The sequence below is a fragment of the Chaetodon trifascialis genome, chromosome 5, assembly GCF_039877785.1.
Source record: "Chaetodon trifascialis isolate fChaTrf1 chromosome 5, fChaTrf1.hap1, whole genome shotgun sequence".
Taxonomy (NCBI): Eukaryota; Metazoa; Chordata; class Actinopteri; order Chaetodontiformes; family Chaetodontidae; genus Chaetodon; species Chaetodon trifascialis.
The window spans coordinates 27,770,457-27,786,781 of NC_092060.1; the positions used below are offsets into that span (position 1 = coordinate 27,770,457).

The window sequence follows — 16,325 nt, forward strand, 5'->3', positions numbered from 1 at the left end:
CTGATTGGATGAAGAACATAAAAAAGGCCTGAATGGTCCGCTGTTGTTGTTGTTCTTCATGCAGTTAAATGGACGTATTTGTGCACATATTTAGAATTATTATTATTATTATTTAGAAAACCTCTAACTGTTCATCCTTCATCCTTTGTTCTTTGATTTTATGTATGTATCATCTAAACACATTGGAACTGCAACGTATCTGCCAATTATCATCTAATCAATCAATTCATCATTTGAAACTTTTTCTCTGAGATGTAGTGGTGCAGTAGCTTTGTCTCTGCCTGCTTCTTAAAACTAGTTTATGCCTTATCTTTTATTTTATCCATTATATTATTATCTTGGGTTTTTTTTTTTTCAGTTTTTCTTTCTTTAAAGTTGATTTAAATTGAGTCAAAGTTTGTTATTTAATATCAGAAAATGGAGAAAAATCCCCAATTTAACAATCTGAAAGCCCATCTTGACACAAATTGGTTGTATTGTCTCACTGACAATCCAAAGCCCAAATAAATTCAATTTACTGAGAAATGAAAATAAGAAAACCAGCAACTATTCACATTTTACTAAATTGGAACCAGTACAATTTGGGGGAATTAGTTGAAGACTCACTTCAAAAATGGTACAAAGATAAAACAAAAACAGTTAAAGGCTTCAAAACTAAAAGCTAACCAACCTCAGAGGAAGACTGAGTGAGAAACCAGGAGAGTAAAACAGATTAAATTGTGACCCTGGTGGTTAAAAAACGGAGATGAAGTGATCAGATTAGTGTCACATTAATAAGAACAAAAAGTCAGGCCGCAGAGAGCGCCGCAGAGCGAGCTCGGCGGTCTCTAAATGGCAGATTCCCTGCAGCTCTGCAGAGTCCTCTTAGCAACAGACAAAACCAGACGGCATTCAAATTCTGCACACACTCTCATGGACTCTTATGGCAAAGCATCAGACGCTCAGATCATCCTTTCAGAGCAGGACGGAGAGGCTGAGGCACATTTCCCCCGTCGCAGGACAGCAGGAGCATCTGTCTCCATGACCTCGTCCACAGCCAACACAAAGCTGATTTTCCACCAAACTAAACAAGCAGGTGAATGTTTGAAACTCTATTCCCTCACTGACTTATTTCACTGAAATGTCATCCTCCCTTTAAACTGGCTCATATTGGTAACAGCTGTTTTTGAGTCATTCAATCGCCAAATTAAAATGTAAATCTTTTGTCTTTAATTTGGATCATTAGATCAATATGATTTGCTTTTCCTGTATTTGCTCCTGTGTGGCCACACAAAGCCTGTCTGACACTGTCTTTTTAAAATTATGATTATTGGGAGTCAAATCTCAAAGCACAAAGCGTATGACATGGTAAGTATTACTTTACATGGCCATATTGATACATATCATAGTATATTTCCTGGAAATTCGACTGAAACATAGGCTTCAGATAAAATAATGAGATTTTGGATAATTCAGTAAATTAAACCCCATAAAAACTCAAAGCAGGTCACATTTTACAATCCAGTGAATCCAACATTGCTATAATCAGTGAAGCTCATTGATTTCCATCATTGTCAACATGGTCTGATACACCCAGAGATGTTTAGGAGAGACCGTCACGCTATACATCGTCATATATCGTCTATTTATTACTGGTTTCATAGTCAGAAAAATGGTCCAGCACAGCCCAGTTTCAGACCTTATTTGACTCTTTGAAGCAGACCAGCGACACAAAAATCAACAAACGGTGCAACTATTTCACAAAATCCACCACAGCAGCAAGAGCACGGCTGTGTTTTTTGGCTGTGGTTGAAACTGGAAATGAGAAAGTCTACAGATTTCAGTGATTTGTACATTTTTGTTCTGAAGCGGTGCGAGTTTCTAAAGCCAAATATCATCTGATGGAGAAATGATTTAAAACCTGCATCCATAATCCTGTCAGCCACGTCAACACGAAAGGAGGCAGAAACAGCCTGTCGCACCTTCACTTAACCTGCGTCAAGCAGTCCAGGCTGTGACACGAGAGGGCGGGGCCTGGAACAACTGTGTGTGTGTGTGTGTGAATGTGAAGGGTGTGTGTGTGCGCACTATGAACACATGGGCTTGTTTTTTAGCTGAACAGAGGAAAACACCCCCAGGCTCAGGAAACAGACACCACTGTGTGTGTGTGTGTGTGTGTGTGTGTGTGTGTGTGTGTGTGTGTGTGTGTGTGTGTGTGTGTGTGTGTGTACTTGTGAGGATTTAAATGTCCACATAAGTAAATAGGAAACATGTCCAGAGTGAGGGGATTTTAAATTAAAGTGTCAGTTTCTGGAGTAAAACATCAGTAAACAGGAATATCAGCGCTGATGTGCTCATGCTTTATGAATGTGTGTGTGTGTGTGTGTGTGTGCATGTGTGTGTGTGTGTGGCAGATGCCAGTGTAAACACTCCGTCACACACGTAAAAAGCAGCAGTGTGTTTTATTAGCAGTTGAACTACCTGTTGGCTCGGTGTCGGTTTCTGTCAAACCCGGTGCAGACAGTTCCCACAGTCAGAGCGTTTTCACTTCAGGCTCTTTGGCAGGAAACCTCATCCTCGCTCTCTTTCTCCCACCTTCCTCACTGTCTTCACACACATAACACACACAGGGCTCAGGCTTTCTTTTCTGTCCTGTAAAATAAGCATCTGCAGCCCGTCTCAGTCTCCCGCTCCACTTTTCAGCCTCAGTTTTCTGATTTCAGGACAAATTTGTGCAACAACAAACATCTTTGTCTGGTTGAATCAGCCCCTGAAGAAGAAGATTTTCATCAAAACACCTCAGACATTTACACCCAGTTTCCCACAACCTTGCTTCAATTGCTTCTGTTGAAAATAATAATTTCCTTCATTTCACCGAATGAGTTTTACCTCATTTTATCTAAACGTGCCTCTTGTCTCTTCTCTGCTCCTGTAGGTCTGAAAACTGTTGGCAGCTCAAGAAAGAAGTCCTCTCTCTCTCTCTCTTTCTGTCGACGATTAAACTCTGCTGTGCTGTGGCTGCTTGAAATATCCCTAAATCACATCACATCTTCTAAATTTCATCCACAGGAATAAAGAAAATACTGGAAAGCACAAAGAGAACTACACACCTCCACCAAGGCTGAAAAATCCTCTAAATTTCATGTTAATTATAGATCCTGATCATGGAAATACCAAAAGTAATCAATGAATTGATCAATCCTCTCCACTCTAGGTGTATCTTTGCAGTGTTTTATATTATTATTTTTTTATTTTATATATTCGCCATATAGTTTGGGCCTTGATGTTCACATCATGTAAGGATCCCACACGGTGGGTGAGAACATGTGAAGTTTCATGTTTCTGCTGGAGGTGACTTTTAGAGGGAGAAGACAAAAATTAACCTGAACTCTCTTTCATTAAGAACATTTTGTGAATTAGTTTTGTAAGAGAAAATCCAGAAAATACTTCAAAAGTCTTTAAAAAAAATCTGGGAAAATTCTCCAAACTTATCAGTTTGTTAACACATGACCTGAGACAAGCTTTACGTTTTAAAAACCTCCTGCTAACAAACAAACACACAAACCAACGTGACAAAAGCCGAAACGCCCCTGACAGGGACAGCAACCCAAAAACAGACATGTTAAAGGACAAGGCTGCTGTTATTCGAGTCATCTAATCCCACGGAAAGACCAAAACAAACAAACGTGTTAATCCGCCTCTCATTACTTCCTGACTTCACTTTTTGCTCCAACCCACTGATCCCTGCGAAAGATGTGATTCTTTAAAAACAGGCCAGAAAAACACAATCAGTCTTTAAAAAGACTCAACGGCCTCCTGAAACAGCGGCTCACTGCAGCTTTCAGCGAACGTTACTCGAACAGGAGGAAACGCAGCATTTGTCGGGAACTATTTTCAGCGGCGGATTAATCCACATTTGGTGCTCCAAACAGTATTTATAGCTGCAGGAAGGTGTGTGTGGGACTGAGACAAAATAAACTACAGTGTGTGTGTGTGTTCATGGTGATGAAGGAACATGTCACCCAGTGTGTGTGTGTGTGCGTGTGTGTGTGTGTGTGTGTGTGTGTGTGTGGCTCCCAGATGTGTTTTTAATAGCTTTTGGACAACAAATGAGCTCTGTGGCGCAGAGTGAGAAGGTATTTTCAGGCTTTGGAAACACACTCAGCGCCTCTTAGCCGCAGTTTTGATCTTTTCTTGGAAGTTTTTCGATGCTTAGAAAAACAAAACAAACAAAAAACATCTTTTAGGGACATTGAGCGAACTGGCCGCTGAGATCACGTCCTTTTTACAGAGAGCGGACAATGAAATGACATCACCTGTCGTTTGTTTAGCCCGTGATGCCGTTCAGCTCAGCCGGCTCACATGTCCGCCCCCCCTCCACGCCCCCCCTGTACTGCTGGATGTGTTCCAGATTTGCCCCTAAAAGTTCCTGGATAGCGGCAGCTGATTCCAGCAGCATCCATTGTAATCCCAGCGCTTCCTTACATCTTTTATAGTCCCGTGAACAGCTCGGCGTCCAGCTCCGCTCCCTGCTGACAGACATACATGTAAACAAAGCCTGAAAACAAAGGCACACTGTCCCCAAACCCCCCACCCTTTCTAAACTTCATCCCACCATTGTATAACTCTGCTTCCTCAGTGAATTTGAACCCCAGACGTACAGCAGCCTCAAAGCACACTCGAGCCATTTTTAACTTATAATAACATTATGTTTATTTCTGTAAACATGGCGGTTATATTGGCAGCAACACACAAACACCTTCACATTCAGTACAGTAAGTTAAAATAGCTTCATAGATACAAAAAGAGATGGACACATGGTGGGGGAGGTGGATGAGGGAGGGGTGGCGGGGTCAGTTTGTCCAGGAGAAATAAGGTCAGCACAGAGCTTCAGGCATCCAGCAGATTCTTCAGCCTCAGTCCAGCACTGATCCCAGTTCAGCCGGAAGACCCTCCGCCTGCCTCCACTGTGCGTTACGCAGCTTGAACCATTTCTGGAGGGAACAAACAAAAAGGAAAGGATGGAGGGTGGTGTTAAAAAACAGGTAACCAGGAGGCTTTTTTGTCAGAGGCACAAACTGCAGCAGAGCCTGAAACACGAGAGCGATGAGGTAACCGGTCCGCTGACATGAATATTCCTGAGAAGTTCCACAGGTGGAGTTCTGGTATTGTCGAGAACGTTTCGAAGGAAATACTGGGTTCTCCAGATTCATTGTTCAAGCTACTTTTCTCACCCTCGGCCCACTGGTTATATTTACGTACACAACATTTAATGATCACTGAGACCTCGGCTCAGCTGTCTGCATGATTCTGAACGAGGAAACCTGATAGTCCTGTTTACATGTGATCTGTTATTATGAATGTTTAAGACACATGAGACACTAAAACAACTACAGTACGACTGATGTGCACCTTAAGCACCTGTGAAATGTTTATACTGGTGTATGTTACAGTTTGTTTTGGGGTAATCTGAGCATGACGGCCTGGCTAAAGACTTGTAATCTTGCTCATAAGATGACACGTCTAGACTACACTCATCATCTCTGATTATAAAGCCACCATGACACCTGCTCAGATAAAGAAATAGTTTTCTTTCTGAGAGTGAGATGCTGCAGTCAGAACATGTTAACTTAGCTTAGCATGTGCAACGAATTTCCACTTTTTTCACAGCATCAACAGTAAACTTGCATGTTTTCAGCCTATTAACTGGAGGTTAACCTCAAAATGTTAGCAAGCTAACATGCTCATAAGCAACAAACATTCGCAAACTATATTATGCTATAACTAAGTTAGTGTGTTTACAGCTATTACATTTTTACATGCGCTAACATTTAGCATGTAACATTTAGCATTTTTGTCATTCTATCATAGCATATGTGAACATGCATGCAAACAGCTATTGGATTTAGCACATGTTGACATGTAGCATGTAACGTTTAGCATTTTTGCATTCTAGCATTAGCATGTTATCATGTAAAAAGCTACTGAATCTAGCACATGCTGATGTAGCATTTTGGATTTAAGCACTAATATTAACGTTATCCATGCAAACAGCTATTGATTTCAACACATTGACATTTAGCATGTATCATTTTTCATTTTAGCATTCAAGCATTAGCATGTTAGTCATATAAATAGCTACTGAAGAACATGCTGACATTTAGCATGTAGCATTTAACACGCTACTGTTGGCATGTTAATATATTCACAGTACATGCTAAGCTGCTGCTCATTAGCTTGTTATCATACTAGCTCTGGAATATTCATGTGCCCACAGCTGGCACATGTATATGCTAATGTTAAGCATGTAACACTATGCTATTTTTAGGATGGGACATTAAAACTTGTACAAAGCATGCATGAAAGTATTTAACAAATGATTTCCAGGAAGTTATATTTTGGCTTCTAAAACTTAATGCAGAATTAAGGTTTTGTTCAGGCTGAATAATGACAAGGTTTCACGGTGGTCTGAGTCGAAGGCAAATATCATTTAGGATCATGGAGACATCTTCATACCAGCTGTTTAGTTTCGTTAAATGTCTTTTTGTTTGGTTATTTCTGTGACCAGAGCACAATCGGCAATACAGAAACCCCAAATATGAAGTCTATGATTAAAAGAGAGTCATTAACTGCAGCTATGTTCCTTTCATTATCTTCATAAACACATTACAGTCACATTTCTTGGTGCATGTAAATGTGGTCACTGACTCATAGACACAGCGGTGACCCCGAGGCTAACTGTGTCAGGGAAACCACATAAGACGAATGTTTCCAACCAGTTTGAAAGGAGAATGCACTGGCACTGACTGGGCCTGTTTCTCTGGATCTGCTTCCCTGCAAAAAGCTGTCTGCTCTCCAACCGATGCACCACTCACTGCTGCGCTGCATCCCGGGCCAGATGATGACTCGGCCGAGTGCCTCGACACACGCCCGTGACCTGCCGCATTGCTGTTTTGCGGTTCGTGTTGTTAAGGGAGTCACAACAACGCTGACATCATCTCGGTAACGCTGAGGGGAGAGGGAGGGATTCAGGATGGCGGCCGTAAGACACGAGACCCTGGCTGGCTGCGCGAGACATGTGCCTGGCGGGCGGGACGGTTTCCACATTCTGTACTGAGGACACATGAGATTCTCATTTGGACTCGTGGGCGTCGCTTGAAAATGCAGAGACTGAATCAATTTAAGAATTGGCTGTTCATGCTGTACTCTGTGTTTTGGTATTTCAGCTCATTTCTATGATGCAGCACTTAAGTTTTGGGAGTAACTGGAGTCCATTTATCAGCTAAAGAAGTTCCAGTCGACAAGGTTTTAGCCTTTAAACGTGCCATGGTCTCTTCTAGGTTTTGAATGGAAGTCAGTTGTTTAGTACTTTGTTTCTGGTTCTTTTCCACAGCACAAAAGATCTTTGAATGTCCTGTAAAAGCGTTACACACCTGCCACTTCAGAACAATAATGGTGCGATTTATAATCCTGCTGACCCATACAACGCGGCTTGTGTCACTGTTCCTTTTACTAGCACCGGATTACATAACGAGGTCTTTCAAACTTGACTCCACCTTCACGCCATTGACTGAAAACAAATAAAACGGCCTATGAAAGGCGCTCAAACATGCCGCACAGAGGCTGAAGTGGTTTGTAAATGTTGTTAATGCGAAGCTGGGAGTGGTAGCCGGCGTGTTACTTCAGGTAAACCTCCTCCAATGAGAGCTTTGTTAAATTAAGCCAACATGGGGGGTAGCGGGAGGAAAAAGAAAGCCGGCTGACCACAACAGCTGGAAATGAAGTCAGGTCTTGCGATGAGGGGCCAGACCTTTACACCACCCTGGACCTTTGTTTACGATGAACAGGCTCTAACACTGGAAGGGCACTTCGGAAGCTGCACTGTTTTAGTTTCAAAGCTGCTCCAGAAAAAGTTGATTTATGCACCTCAGTGGACGGAACGCCTTTGCGGTTCCACCTACGGTTCGTTTGTTGCTGTGTCACAGCAGAGGGCTGCGTCCTCATAGCTGTATGTAGAAACACAAGCCAAACATCTCCATAGAGCACCCAGGATGAAGATACACACTCAGTTTGGCTAAATCCATCTGAAGCCTCACTAGCTGCTTAAATACAAAATGAAGACTGGATTTTATCTTATGCAACATAGTCATGATCGTGGGAATACTTTACAGACAGGAATGACGACACCTACCATTAAGCCTTTCAGTCTAAATATGAGCATTTATTATCATATTAGGAAAGATCTGAACATGTTGGAACCTGTCCTTTAAAGGGGGATCTATCCACCCGGGATATTAAAGACTAATATCAGTTTACTTTTCATGACAACTACACAATCTGTACAAACTCTGAGAAAATTACTACAGAGTTTCATTATGAAGAACAGTCGGATTTATTCAAGGATTAAATGTCAGGATATCTCCATCTCTGCAGCATTGGTTTTGACCTTTTGTGTCCACCTCTGTTCCTTATGGAAATGCTGAATCTGGACTGCCCCTATAAGCCTCCAGGCTGGAACACACTTCTCTGGGCTTCACACAGATGAACATACAGCGTCGGACACATTTGCATGGCTCTGCGTGGTTTCACTGAGGCGTTTAAGGGTATGTTTGCAGAAGCATTATTTCAGCTTTACGGGGTTTCTACCTGAGATGAGTTTTGTCCCGTTTTACAGTATCTGATGTAACAGATCAGCTGACTATACCTGCCGCATGTCACTCATTCTTTCTGCACCAAACTGCAAGCCAAAGCCTCTTTATAGGCTGCACACATGATAACGATCAGATCTGCTGAGTCAAAGTAGAAAAACCAGTGACAAGCATGAGAGTGATGTACAGAGTTATTCATTTGTGAAACATACTGAAAGAGTGATTTATGAAAAGGACACGTGAGATGCCACGTGAGAGCTCCTGATCTTAACCTGTCTGTCGGCCTCGGAGCACAAACAGGTGAAAAAATTTGCCTATGAAACGAACCCGATGTCAACTCAAATGACAGAATTAACATGCAGGGTGTTACGACCCCCAAAGAAACGGCTCACAGAAGAGGTCTAACATAATTAAATGAAGAGTTTTTCAGCAGAACAAATTAAGTGTATCAATACAAATGAACCCAAAAAACAACCTCAAGCAAACAAAAGGACTGATGGGCCAGCCAAACTGAACAAAAGGAAGGAAAAAGCTCCAGAACAGCCCACATAGGGCCGTCGGATCTGGGTTATAAAGCCACGGAAATAAGACTAGAAGAGGAACACCAGCTGACCATTTTCATTCCAAAATAAGACATTCACGGTTTAAAAAGACTCATTATGGATGACGAGAGAAACTCTGAGCGCCGTCACATCTATCAGAGGAATGCTGCTGGAGGTGTCTGCATAACTTCAGTGCATGTTGGTTGTTATCTGCACTCTGAAGCTTCACATCTGGATCCTGATGTGACAGACTTTACAGTAGGAACAAGACATTCCTCAGATAGAGGGATGGTGGGAGTGTTTACATGTGGGAGGGGTCGGGTGGCAGAGATTAAATACCCAAGTCAGAATATGACGTTTTGTATAATTGGAAGTTTTTCTGCTTCATGACTGAAACAATGGGTTTAAATGGGCTTTTTGTGCTTAACGATGGCCTCAGTTATGTGTTTCTGATTTGAATAATGTGTTTATTCATAAGGTTTAAAGCTGCGATGATCAGTCTTTTAATTGATTAGTAAATGGATAGAAAATTTTGATTCTGTTTAAGAGTTTTTTGGGGAAAAATACATTATCCCCTTTCAGCTCCTCAGTGGGAAAATTTGCAGCTCTTCCTCGTCTTACTTTAACATTAATCGACTGCAAATTGTTAGCTGTCACCCGAATAACTTGTGAGTCTTCAAGGAAAAACAAAATGGAACAAATCCTCACATTTGAGAAGCTGAAAAGTTTACATAAACTCTTAATTATCCGGTGATTGTTTAATTAATCGCAAAGAGCTTCAGCTGTGCACTGAGGTCTTTGGTGTGGGAGCCTAACGAGCCATAACCACATGTTTTCAGCTCCTCTTCCCTCCCTACATCAAAAGAAGCTCAGTAAAAACTTGTTTGCCACATCCGACCGAACATAAAGCAGCATAAACGCGCGAGGCGACAGCATCCACAGCCACAGCTACAGAAACTCAAACTCAACAACAAGTGACATCACAGGCCCGCCCACACGGTTTGATTGACACATGATACCTCCATCAGATCAGGTCCTTTAAACTTTAAGTCCGCCTGTGCAGAAGAATCAGTTTGACTGAAAAAAAGCAGCAGGAAACTCGACTCTGATGTGACTTCATCAGAAAGAAGAACCTGGAGCCGCTCCAGTGACGGTCAATGGGGCGATGCTGCCTTTGTGGTCGCTGTTTCACCCTCAGATGAGCTTATCATCATCACACGCTTTAACAGGATCAGGCGGAGCACTGACGGTCTGCACAAACCTGCTCCGCTCACAGTCAGCAGAGCAGCTTCAGGTCTGAGATCAGTTATTTAAGTCTCAGAAACATCTGCGTACACAGTTTTTCTCCCTGTAGCTGGCAGAAACTGGCAGTTGTGAGTTCTGATACCATAACATCAAGTTTCCTTTAGTATATTTAGTTAAGTACGATAAGTTCAGTACACTTTTTAGGGGTATTTTTTTGCCAACATTAGACTTGTGTTCCACTATATTTCACAGTGAAACACTGCTTTTCACTCGTCTCATCTATACGTACTTAAACATTACATGAATCTGCACTGAAAATGAAAATACAGCATTAACAGTTGAACGGGCTGTTTTTACCCTTCACAATTAACAGAAAATTAGTCATTTGTTATTTTCAGCGTGTTGCTCACTTGGGTTCACTGACGGCAGACACACGAGACTCACTGCCTGTGGGAAATACTTGACATCGTACAAATACGTATCGTAAAGGACTAAGGAATACCACAGAATCTAAAAAAGCCTACAAACTAAATTACCAGTGACATGCTTTAATAACATTTAAATTTGAAGTGATTCCATAGAAAATCACATTTACTTAATAATCAGACCTGAGATCTTTCTCCATCTGTGGGATACAATGTTCAATGGTCTGACACCCATGGAACACACTAAAATCAATATATTCCAGCCTAAAACATTTGGAAACCTTAATTCAACACGTTTTCTAATGTTTCTGATGTGATATAGACATGACATATGAGGCTACTCACATGTGTTTCCTCCTCGGTCAGTCCGCACTCCGCAGCGATCAACATGAGCGTCGTGTCATCCGGCTGCTTGCTGACTTTTTTGAAATTGTCCTCCAGCACTTTGATCTGGTCCTCCGACAGATTCAGACGTCCCATCGCTGTCGAAGCCATGTTCCCGCTTCTGTCTGTCAGGGTTTGTTTGCAGGGTTCAGCCTCAGGCTCTGAGCCCCGGAGCGCGCAGCTGGACGCGGAGAGGCGGCGCGGTGCGCGAAGGACGCGGAGATGGAGAGGCGCGGAGCGGCGGCGGCGCACTGGCAGCTCGGCGGGAGTGTGTGAGTGAGGTGGAGGCAGCGTGTGTATGTTGCTGTGGGTGTGTGGAGGTTTTACTATTGTCAACAGAGGTACGTCATGAGGCCGTTCCCACCAGCAAAGCCCTCCCCCAAACATCTCCGCGCTTAAAGGAATATGATGGGGATATTTGAGGACGATGACAGGCTGACGGTGACCGCCAGAAAATCATCAGGAATTCATTCACTTGGCCTGCAGAGGTTTGACAAGGAGAACTGTTTATATATATTTAACAAAAATGGGCCAATATAATATTAAAAAAGAGGAAATAAAGCAAAACAGTAAAACTGAAGCCCCTATGGAGGGAGGCTTAGCGAGGGGTCAATTACATCCCATAAGACCCCTCTAAATCTAAAATCTTGCCATTTCTATTTAGGTAAAACAAATAAAATAAGACATGTTAATTAGTGAGTTTTAGAAATTCTGGTAAGCTAATTTTTTTAACTTTGGACAAAGCTAGGTTTGCCTCTTGCTTCCACTCTTAATGCTAAGCTAAGCTAAGCTAAGCTAATCACCTGCTAGCTCTAGCTACACAGTGGTATCAGTTTACTCCTCTTATGCTCAGAAAGGCATCAATAAGTGTATCAAATAATAGACTTCTAATGTTAGTAACGCTTCACAAGATAACGTAATAATGTCTTAAAGTAGGATAAAGGTCACTAGAAACCTAGCTAAGTACATAAGCTAACGTTAAGCCCATGGGTCAGTTGAAAATGTGTGTTTGGTACATGTTAAATAAAATAAGACATATTAATTGGGGAGGTTTAATGTTAGTATGCAGATTATTGGTCTTCTGAAAAACCAGGCTAGCTATTTCCCCATGGTTCCAGTGCTGATGCTAAGCTAAGCTAAGCTAATCAGCTGCTAGCTACAAATCCACATCAATCTTTTCTTCTGACATTTGGCCAAATCATGTAAGTGTTTTTCATAAAATGTCCAACTATTCCTTTAAATCCTTATAAAAGCAATACAATAAAATTAGAGGAATTCAGGTCAGATAGCTAGCATGTGATACTAAATGTCTTAAAGTGGATAAAGGTTACTAGAAACAGACAACTACACATAAGTACACGTAGACTGAGGATATTATGTAACAGCAGACGACAGTGGTTTACTATTAACTCACTGAGGATCACAGCGGCAGTAATACCTGTATGACTCATAGGACGGTTAGAGACATTTTTATTTTTAAATATACTCCTAATGCAGTGTGAAGGGATATTATCCAGGACAAATGTACCAAAAGTTTGCTAAAAACATAAAACAGTCAATAACTCAGTGTTATTAATTATAACAGACATTGTTTATGTCCCAACAGGAATATTAAGGTGATTTTTTTTAAGGCTGCCATTAAACAAAATACATCACTTTCGGCTTAATCTCTCTGTTTATGTTTCGAAGTCTTTTCCGCGCTCCTTATTCATCATGTTGAGTGAGAACACAATGCTTTGGGAGGCACACGTTCAAGCATGACTGCGAAGATAAGATGCTCCTTTTATACTGTAAACCTCCTCACTCTGTCAAATACACACCCTCAGAAGGCTTTTCGCTCCTTTGGATCTTATTATGCAACTTTCACCGTGTGGATTATTTACAAGAGTCACCGGACTCACTTTGATGGGACAGATACCGACCGCTGTGCAAGGAAACATCCTGACCGAGCATGGTGAATTTCACAGGGTAGAAACAGTAAATACGGGCCTGATAATGCTCCCACAGCATCAACACACACACACACACACACACACACACACACACACGCACACACACAGTTCCTTTTGATGCTATCTTTAGATTTTGATTAGACCCATAATTACGTGGTACTCTCACTGAAAGCTTGACTTAATCAACTGCAAAGCTTGCTGGGCGACTTCCTCTTGCAGGATTTTGGTGGCAAATAATATCTCGCCCACACAAATCCACACAGAAACGTCAGCGGTGATGCAAGCTGCGACTCGTCCAAACATATTAACCTTTTTCAGATTGTTAATAGATCCTTTAACGCTCTCATATTTGCAGTGCTGTTGAGGATGTAAGCTTTGACATGTGTGCTCAGCCTTTTGGGGTGTTTTAAGGCGTGCCTAGCATGCTTGGAACTGTTTGTCCTCCGAAGGGTTTTTATCCTTAAGTTTGAGGTGATCTTGTTCAATATCACGTGGCACAAAATAACTACAGAAAACCCATCAGAAAATGCAAGACTGTTGTTCTCAACAAAGTTTTATGGGTATAAGGAGGCAGATGTCGATATAGCTAAGCTGAGAAGGACAAAATAAAGTGTGAAGACATCTCTTTGTGTATAAGAGGACAGGATATAAGGCCTGGGAGTAAATGAACCTTTTACACCCTGATGTTCAGCTCGCAGGACACAAAAAAGGTATCAATAAATTTGATAAAACTGGGCTCTTTTTGGTCATATGCCCTGCCTAACAATAATCTAGATGTAATGCTCGGCAGTAACTGAAACACATGGTGTCCCCGCACCTTCAAAGCCATGTGACTGTCAAACACTGCAATAAATCCTTGAAACTGCATCTCTCGCCACATTTCTAAATAAAATTGCTAACCTCTAACAAGGATAGACCAAATGAAATGAACTGTGAGCGTCTGATCGCACCAAAACAAACCAGAGCAAAACACAAAGGATGCTCGTAGGAATAAATATTTTAAAAAGCTGCAGCCCCACAGCAGTTCATGTGTATTTAATGCTGGTTTTCCAATAAAACAACACATAAATACAAAACTGTTCAGCAGCAAGAAGGAGCCAGATGTTGGACGTTCCACCAGCATGTGAACACAGACACAAATAAATACTGGAGGCAGATCAGACCACCATATGTCCATATTGTCTCACAGTAGACAGACGTGGAAGCTGTGCTAGGATCCCTGCCGAATGACACAGCATATGGTGATCCTGCTGATAACAAACTCTGAGTTTATGACGGAGAAACATAACATGCGGTTACGTGGAATACGGCGGAAAAAGTCCTGTACTTCACACTGCGGATGTCACAGCTCATTGGCTGCTGCTGATCATCCGGGTCGTATTTTAATGATAAGAAAGGTCTCTGGAACTGGATCCAAAGTTCACTCTGAGGGCCCGGTCATAAACATGATCATTACTCGCTCGTGTTGTTGTAACGGCAACTGTCTTTCACTGTTTGCACAAGTCATTAAATGTAACCTCTGTTCTCACATACTGATCTTAGCTGCTGTGCGAGTCACAAGGCGATTAATTCCACCTGTCGCACGACTACCTGAAAGTAATGGCGGTTTAATATAAGACAGGATGATACAGATCAATAAACATAAAACATTTCAGCTGAGTCATGCTACAGTAAAAATAAAGATTTGCTGTAGGATCCAGCTTCACCGGTGTTACTAACAATCACTGCTTTTGAATAATCTTTAAAAAAACTGCATCGACGTACGTTAGGAGTAAAAACCTCAGATAAACTTCCTTTCTTCTTGTACGTTACATAATTTTTTCATGACTAGGTAAGAGTTTGACTGCTTTTGTCACACAGAAGAGTTTATTTTGGCAACAGTCAGCGTCCTGCAGCTGCTGAGGGAACTGTTGTGTCCGAACACTCTGAATCTTCAGATAAATAAACAGATATTTGATAGACTGCTGACACAGGGAGCGGGTCGGTGTGAGATAACAGGGCTTATAAAGAGCACAAAATAGAGAAGCACCATGATAACAGTGAGGGGCCGCGAGTCCAAAATGGACAGGGTGGTAAAAATATCACAGGTCACGACCCTTTACTCCAGGAAAGAGTTTCTCTGTCCCGATGGTCGTGATGTGCGTCAGAGAAGCACGTCTGTGATTGGCTGCTGAACATATGATGGCAGTGAATGAGTCATGTGCTTCAGCAGCAACCTGCAGTGAAGACGTGTGCATCAAGGAAGCTGATGGATTGATCCAAGTCCTGGTCTGGAAGGTTCTTCCATGTTGTGAGCAGCAAGGGACCCTGAAACTGTATCCTGTTTGAAGGCACTTGACGTCTGTGCTCATCTGGTCATCATGTCGTCCGTTTGAGCTGATAAATCCAAATTCTTTTAACATCTGCTTGGTTGGTTTACAGCGGGATGAAACTGATTCCTGTGTGGTCTTCACATTGTGGTTTGCTGAACACGATGCTGCTTCCTTACAGATACGTACGTTATATCTGCAAGTGTTGAAGAAACAGCTGAGTCCGATCAGCACGAACACATTAAAACACCATCAAACCAGCAACTCCGTCCTTCTAACACCATCGAGATCTCAGTTCCCAGCATGTCGCCTCATTCACAAACTGTCCACATAAGCCGGAAACACTGTGCGCTGCTTTCAGGACGGTGTTTGCTCGCTAACTTGGTCGTAGATAAGACACGCTAACGCTGAGACGTCTCCCTCATCTATAACACACACCAACTCTGAACAGCTCAGGACTAAATGAAAAACACTCAAACCAGGCCAAATGGCTGAATTTTGAGTGTGCTGTCAATGGACACTGTTCACCCACAACGCAATGCAGCTGAGGAGCATTTAAATAATGATCATCGCTTACTGTAATCGCTGGGTTTGATTGCGATTAATCTCTATTGTCTGGACTGATTCAAAACTTTCTAAACTAACTTCTATGAAGAGCCACATATGTAATAATTACCCGACATTTTTGTGAGTTTTAAATCTGGCTCTTAAGACCAACATTAGCTCAGCATGACCAACCTTTAATAAAAACTTTATTGTCAGTGCTGTCTGGATCAATAGCGGCCTTCTGTTCCTTCAGGATGTGATTTCTGTTGGGAAAATAAAACAAGCCTGAGGTAAA

The 16,325-nt window shown here is 42.0% G+C and overlaps 1 protein-coding gene across 1 annotated transcript; it reads right to left on the reverse strand.

Moving 5' to 3' along the window:
* Nucleotides 1-4,672: 4,672 nt before the first annotated feature.
* hopx (HOP homeobox) lies at nucleotides 4,673-11,532 on the reverse strand. Its single transcript, XM_070962945.1, has 2 exons — nucleotides 11,185-11,532; nucleotides 4,673-4,973 (listed from the first exon to the last, which is right to left on the reverse strand). The coding sequence occupies exons 1-2, from the start codon at nucleotides 11,332-11,334 to the stop codon at nucleotides 4,896-4,898; spliced, it is 228 nt and encodes a 75-aa protein (XP_070819046.1). The 5' UTR covers nucleotides 11,335-11,532; the 3' UTR covers nucleotides 4,673-4,895.
* Between the last annotated feature and the right edge of the window lie 4,793 nt (nucleotides 11,533-16,325).